Source organism: Gavialis gangeticus, unplaced genomic scaffold (genome assembly GCF_001723915.1).
Source record: "Gavialis gangeticus isolate Ggan-Ray unplaced genomic scaffold, GavGan_comp1, whole genome shotgun sequence".
Lineage (NCBI taxonomy): Eukaryota > Metazoa > Chordata > Crocodylia > Gavialidae > Gavialis > Gavialis gangeticus.
The window spans coordinates 137,283,240-137,290,665 of NW_017729025.1; the positions used below are offsets into that span (position 1 = coordinate 137,283,240).

General features: G+C 40.0%; 1 protein-coding gene across 1 annotated transcript in view; it reads left to right on the top strand.

Annotated features, from left to right (window-relative positions):
- The window catches only part of RIC3 (RIC3 acetylcholine receptor chaperone), a 168,824-nt gene that overhangs the window by 150,372 nt on the left and 11,026 nt on the right, over window positions 1–7,426 (top strand). The window contains exon 5 of the mRNA XM_019519976.1: window positions 1,916–2,009. Within this exon, the coding sequence (XP_019375521.1) occupies window positions 1,916–2,009 (94 nt within the window). The remainder of the gene's footprint in view (window positions 1–1,915; window positions 2,010–7,426) is intronic.

A 7,426-nucleotide genomic window follows, 5' to 3' on the forward strand; every position in this document is an offset into this window, starting at 1 on the left:
GAAGGGACGTTGTAGATCTTCAAGTCTGACTCCCTGCCTGGGCAGGAGAAAAACTGGGCTCAAATGACTCCAGCCAGGTAGGCATCAAGCTTCTTCTTAAAGACCCCCAGGGTAGGAGCCAGCACCACTTCCCTTGGAAGTTGGTTCCAGATCCTAGCTGCCCTAACTGTGAAGTAGTTCTTACGGTTGCTCTAGTACTTTTCTGTAGTCAAAAAAATGAGTGAAAAGTAAGAGCTGGCATTTTCCAAGGGATACCTTGACTCTAAAAAGGTTGAGAACCACAGATCTACACACGCATGCACAGCAATTTTGTGAAATAAATACAGCTAATGGTAAAAATTAGAGTTAAAAATAATTTTTACAATACTTGGTTAGAAGAATTATGTTTCCAAGGAGCCAAAGATTTACCACAGGATTTTATAGAATCACAAAATTAGTGCTGGAAAACAAATGATACCAGCCAACTATGTTTTTATGCCTCTATCTGTACTCCTAAGTATCTATCACTTGGGAAGTGCGGACAGTATGGGTTAGTGGATAGATCATTGGACTGGGAATCAGGAGACTTCTGTTCTTTCTCTAATATTAACATGCTTTGCAACCTTTCAGAAGTCACTACCCTTCTCTCCACTTCAGTTTCTCTTCCCAACTTATTTCTGTTTAGCCTGATGTCATGAAACAATTGAAGTCAGTGGTGCATAAAGTTAAACGCATTCTTTGCCGAATCAGTTTGTAAGTGTCTCAAAGCAGCAGCTGTTTTTCAGTATGAGTTTGAGCAGTGTGCTGCTTGATGAGACCCCAGTCTGGGCTTTGGCTGGATCAATGTGTATGTCTATACAAGATGCTACAGCACAGTAGCAGTGAGCAGCTGCGCTGTAGCTCATTGCTGTGGTGCCATAGCGTCTCCAGGCATGAACTGTGACGGCAACACTACTGAACAGTAATAACAAGCTCGTTGCTACTGTGCAGTAGCATCTAAAAAACATGCAGGGATGGTAGTGCATGGTAACGCCACTTACTGCCCAGTCATTTAGTACTTGGATAAGCAAGTACTAAATGACTGTGCAGTAACAACTGTGCAGTCTCTCACTCATGTAGACATGGCTACTGGGAGTGTCTACACGTGTAAATGCTGCTGGATGCCAGTGACGCAGGTAGCAGCCAGCCTCAGTTGGGTGGAGACTCCCTGTCCATCTGGGGGCTTGCTGCTAGCTGCCCCACAAGCACATCAGGACAGGGGGCTGGGACCTGCCCTTCTCCCTGCAGCTCTTTTCAAGCCTCCTGCTCTCTCCCACCCCCATTGGGAACCAGGGTTAGAGCTGCCTGCTGCCGGAGCAGGGGAACATTGTCCCTGCTTGTGCTTCACCACTGGAGCCCGCCCTGGCAGCAGGCAGCTCCCAGGGGCAGGGAGCAATCTCCCAGCCCCCGCCAGGAGGCAGCTGTCTCCTGGCCCTGTGCTCCCTGTCATAGAAAATCTGTTAAATACAATAACTTTGAATCTTTGTTCACAAGAATTTATTTGGTGAATTTAGTGAGAACAGGTAACTTCACAATAGGTTAGACTATTACTACATTTCCATTAGAACATATGATTGGGAGACCTTTTTTGCCATATCATTTCAATCTCCAAGACATTTATAATCAGCCAATCACTCTGCATATCAGTGGTTGCTTGTGAGACATTCTGAGATGGTTCCTTGTCTGTATCTCAGGGAACTCTCTTTACTCCTTCTGTTATACCTGGAGAAGTGAAAGAGAACATTCCTAGGGGCTCTCTTATTTGTGCCTCTTAGCTGCCTCCGAATTAGTTTGTCTGGGTATACTGTTTGCTGAGACAAGCCAGCTTTGTTAACAGAACAGGCATACATTTTCAAAGATTCCAGTGATAGCTCTTGGGATCCTGTTTGTTTTGCAGCTGATTATGAACTCACCCAACTACAAGAAAAATTGAGAGAAACTGAGGAAGCCATGGAAAAATTAATCAACAGAGTAGGATCTAATTGTGACAGGTATGTTTCAAATCACAGAATTTTAAAGGTGAAAAATTTCTTTATAACCAGAAATCAAACTATAGGAGAAAAATATCTGCTTATTATCAAATGTAGATCCCTTGGATGAAAAGCAACTGTCACTACTTTATAATGCTTTATAATGTCTACTGTTGAATTTATACTTGTCATAATATATTTTTGCTGTGTTCTTTTTTTTCTTTCTAGTTCTATACTTAAATTATTCTTTCCAGTTTCAGCTTATTTAAAGGGAATGTTCCAGTTACATACTGTACTATGTAGCTTGGGAGCTAATGGCAGATGTCTAAAGTAAACATAAAATGCAACACAGAGCACCCCCCACAACATACTGTAGCCCCATGATTTTTCTGAATTCTGCCGAAGAGAATGACTTGAGCGTATGCTAGCTTCTAGGATTATGTATATTCTTTTAAGCAAGAATGCAGTTATCCATCAGTACTCTGTTTAAACCTTAAACATAGACATTAGGTTGAACTAAACTTGAACTAGCTGTAGCATTCTCTTTCATAAAAATATTTTGTTATGGAAAAAATTGTCCAGGAACTGTGATTTGTATTTGACTGAAATATGAGACTGAAACCTCGGGAGATTAAAGTATAAGCGAAAAGTGTTTTGCGGGATGAACTAGTTGTTCTGAATTTGACAATGGAAAAATTACTTTAAATGACTACAGGACAGTTCTAAAGCCCAAAGCCTCCCTGGGAAATCTAATAGTTATGAAATAGGTTGCTGCATGTATATACAATAACAAAGCAAATAAAACTAAGCCAGATCTCTAGAGATGGACTCAAGCTGCAAAATTTGAAAATTTAGATGCAACAAATTTCAAGGAAAAAGTCTCTTATTGTTTTCAGTGAGCAAAGTATCAGGCTTTAATGTCCGCAATGACAAGCTACTTTGTAAAACTCACACTGGAGAACTCTGGGTTGACATAGGTGCATCTTACTGTTTATATAATGTATTTCTTCAGTTTACAAGTAAAAGGATGACTGCTGCAATTGCCAGTCTTGCAAGCTCAGTGTATATCTGAAAGTCTTTCTGTTCCTGCATCAGTGCCAGGAGTGAAAGCTTCTGCAGGAACAGTACTGTAGTTAGGATAACCTGCATATCCTATTTGTACACACCATGAATTTTACCCAAATTACATCTGTAAATTGTGTCCACATTGCACCTGTTGCTTTCACTCTAGTTGCACAAGTCTTAACAAAAGGCATGTATAGAAGGTAGTTGGGGGACATGCATGGTTTTTATGACTGGAACATCATTTTGCAAATCTCTTGGAGCATGAGCCAGAAGAGAATGCAGTTCATAGGAAGGAATCATAGGAAAGTGGGGCTGGAAGGGACCTCACAATATTATCTATTCCAGTTCTTGTGCTTAGAAATTCTATAGAGAAAAAATAATTTTTGCCATCTAAATCAAGATGACAGTCTAAATACTTTTATTTATCCCTAAACTGACCTGTTTGATGTCTCAAAAATGGGCTTAAATTGTCATGGGAACCCTCTGCACAAGGCAAATTTTAGCCACTGGGGAGATGTAGGAACTGATCTAGCATTAATTGAAATCTGTGGAATAACTTTCATTAAAGCTGATGGAGTTCAATCAGAGCCTACCATGAGTAGATCTGCTTTTTACTGGTCAGTCCATCTGGATTTGTGGTACTGGGTATGAACCAGTCTGAGAGTCTAATCCAAATCTGAATGCAAAAAAATAGTACCCATTTAAAACAAATACAAAGAAATACAAGCACAGGTTCCAAACATACCCAAACTGAAAGACTTTCTAAATCTGAGTTTAATTTCTCATTGACTTTATGGAGTCAAGGCCCTTAAGAAAAATACATGCGTGCAATTAGAAAATAAAATTAGAGCTTGTAGTTTTTTTTAACCTTAAAAGAGGATGCATTTAAAATTAAGGAGTATGAGAACACCATTAAAATGACCCACATCTCCTAGGAACAGGTAATAAAGAAAAATCTTTGACAGAAAAGTCCCAGAAAGGTTGAATTAATTTTACTATTATAGGAATGTCTATAGAGTCATGAACTGATTCTAGACACTGTGCAAACACATAGCAAGACAGAATCATTGCCCAAAGTACTTACGGTCTAAATAGGCAGAGCAAAGGAAATATCCTGCTTTTACAGTTGGGAGTTTGGAGGCCAAAGGACTTAAGGGCATTTTTACATGTGTGCCAGGAGTTGCAGGGGCTCTGAGAGCCTCTCTAATGAAAGCACTCAGCACGTCTTGTGTATCAGCATCCCTGCGCTTCAAACTGGTCATCAAATGAGCTTTAGTTCAAGCGCCCCAGCTGCCATTTTGAAGCGTGGGGATACTGATGCACGAGACATGGAGGCTGGCTGAAACGCGGTAATTACCACGGTCCAGTAGACTCAATTGAGTCTGCTCCAATGCACTGTAATTACAATGCACAAGAGCAGCCTCCTGGCTTGTGTACAGGCATCCTAAGTGTTTTATCTAACGTCACACATGAAATCTGTGGCAAAACCAGGAATTGCCTTGTAACGATTCCCTTCCATTATGAAACTGTCCTTCTTCCCTTAATGAAGGCCCCAGAGCCATCACTAGAGATTTTCAACTTTTTCTTTCTGTCAAACTGTCCTCAGAACCTAATGATTTTATATGCTGCAAAAATGCATGTTCTAGGGGAAAAAACCCAAAACCTCTTTTATGGGCCTCAAATAAGTTTGGGATCAGGGTTTAGTAGCAACATGTAAAATACTGATGTTTTAAGTAAAGAGAATTTGTTTTTCATGCTGAGTGATAAAGTGAGTCCATCATTCTTTTTACTTTCTTCTATAATGAGTTAGTGCATAGTTTGCCCTCTTTTGCTGCACCTCTCCCTGTACATTTATTTGTCTATAATGATATGAGACTGAAAGATTTCAGAATAGCTTATGTGTTGTTCTATCAGATGAAGTCTCTTCCATTATCCAGTCCTGTCTTGCACGGAGGTTAGACAGAAGGGAACTTTGATTTATTGCATATCTAAGTTTAGAGATCATCACAAGTGATGCATTAGTTGCATAATTGCCAAGACTTTAGCTTAAGCATAGGAAATGCTCACTCACAGAAATAAAAGACACTATTTAAAAGGGGAAAAGGATTGTTATAAGTATTTGTATTTATTAACATGAGCAAGGAGACAGGTACAGAAACATCTTGGAGGGAGGGAGGCTAGAATGGTATCCAAAGTATCCAAACTAAAAAATGGACAGTAACATCAATTACAGAATAAGTACTCCAAGATAGACCATAGAGGGTACCAAGCTAAGGTATCATGATACATAAAGCTTTGTGAATATCTCAGTCATCCATTTGTGAATATCTCAGTCATCTATTTTTTCTCTTGAATAGACTATAATCCTTCAGCAGTTACAGCATAACTGTAATAAGCATACACTTATTATTTATTACAGAATCCAGTTTGGCTTGGAGCCCACTTATGTTTTTTTTCCTTAGTATGGTGTGTCAAACAGGAAAATATTAACAAGGGAAATTTTAAATAAAACAGTCCATGTTCTTGTTACCTGCTACTTTAGTATATCCTTCATTTTATTGCAGGAATCCCACAGAGATTAGTTCACAAAAATGATGCTCAAGTGACTGTGAATCCCAGCTTTCAATATTAGATTCCTTAGGATGGACCCAAAAAGTAATTTGGACACATCGCCTAAGAGAAGCTGAAGTTTTGGGTTAGTACCTAGGCTGCCTATACAATACATGGGGAGTTAGACTACAAACAAACAACTTAGAGCAGGTTAGAAAAGGGTGTATCACATGTGTCAGCTGCACTGTGGTAACATTGTAGTAAATGAAAACTTAAGCTCTGGTAGTATAGTTCTTTTTCACTGAGGCTTAAACTGTTCCAAAATCTTCATTTCTGCTAACTGGTTAAGAGGCAGGCTTAACCCAGCTTGACTGCCAATGCAAAATCATGTTGCTGAGCTGACAGTTATAAAAAACTTGCTTTTTACCATGAGCTGTATAAATGGGCTGCAGCAGTATTGAGGTGGGATACATATAAAGCTCCGTGGAACTGTTTTTTCTGCTACAACTGCTCTTTAATGGTGACATTTTAAGACAATGAAGCCAAAAAGAAAACGAGTTTCAAACTGAAGTGTATGAGACACCAAGGTTGGTGATAGATTTTCATTGCAGCTGTGATAGCTCCTTAGGAACTGTTGGGACCTCAATATAAGTTTATGAAACCATTACTGTACCTGCCAGTGACTACTTTGGGACTCCACAATACAGTGTGTGCATCATTGCCACAATAAACTGTAATGGCTCTTTTGGAGCTGCACATGTACCCAGCAAGAATGAACTGCTGCAGCTCTTGGAAACAATAATTTCTTTCATCACATGCCTTCTGTTTCCTCCTTTTATGCATTGTTCAGACTTCCAGCAAATGTCTTATGAGTCTCTCCCTTTGCAGGTGGCCAACTATAGGGGAGGTAATTAGCTGTGTGCCACTTTGTCTTGCCTTCTTTCTGGACAAGGTGAGGGATGCCTCAGATGCTTAAGCTGCAAGGAGGAACAAGAGTTCAGGGACACTACTATGCCCTAGCATTTCCTATAGACCAACTGAAGGCAAGTAACCAGGAAATCCAGCTCCCTTCATAAGGCAGGAGGATCCCTGACTAGACCATTCCAGCCAAATGTCTGTCTAAGTTGATTTGCGCATGGTCCTAACTCTGTTCCTGTATCCAGCTTTTTCAGTAAATTTGAAAATGGAATGAATAGCTGCTGCCTCTTTTGTGGCTACTAGGAGCTTGTATTTTTTTGGACAATAAATCAAATCAGTAATAGACTTTTAATTTAATTTAAAAATAAATCAGTCCTCCCCTCTCCCTGCCCCTCCTCCCTCCCACAAATCCAAAGGACAGAAATTAACCACAGTCCTGCACAATTTTTAATCATACCCTAATTGGACAGCAGGGCTACCTGTGCTGTTCAGTGATGGCACTGTGGGGACAGTCAACTGATTTATAGCTGTCATTGATGGCTCACAAGTAGAAGATTTTCAGCTAGCAGTGAGGATCCTGTACCCTCAAAGCAACAATTAAAGAGCCACTTGAGTCCATGCTAACAGTGAGGAGTCTCTAAGTGGCACCACATGCGTGCTGTATACTGTGTAAAATTTAATGTAGATACTGACTGAAGTAACAAAATAGAATATTGCATTTTCCTACAAACCTCAAACAAGGTACTCTAATTCCCAGTAAGGGTTTATTTTTATTCTTTAAGCCCTTGAACCATAAGAACAGAACACTGTAAAAGATCTCCTGATCCATCAAGTCTAGTCCCTCAGGCAACTATCTACCCACAGATTCCACCTCCTGCCCTCAAATACCACAACTACATGGCACA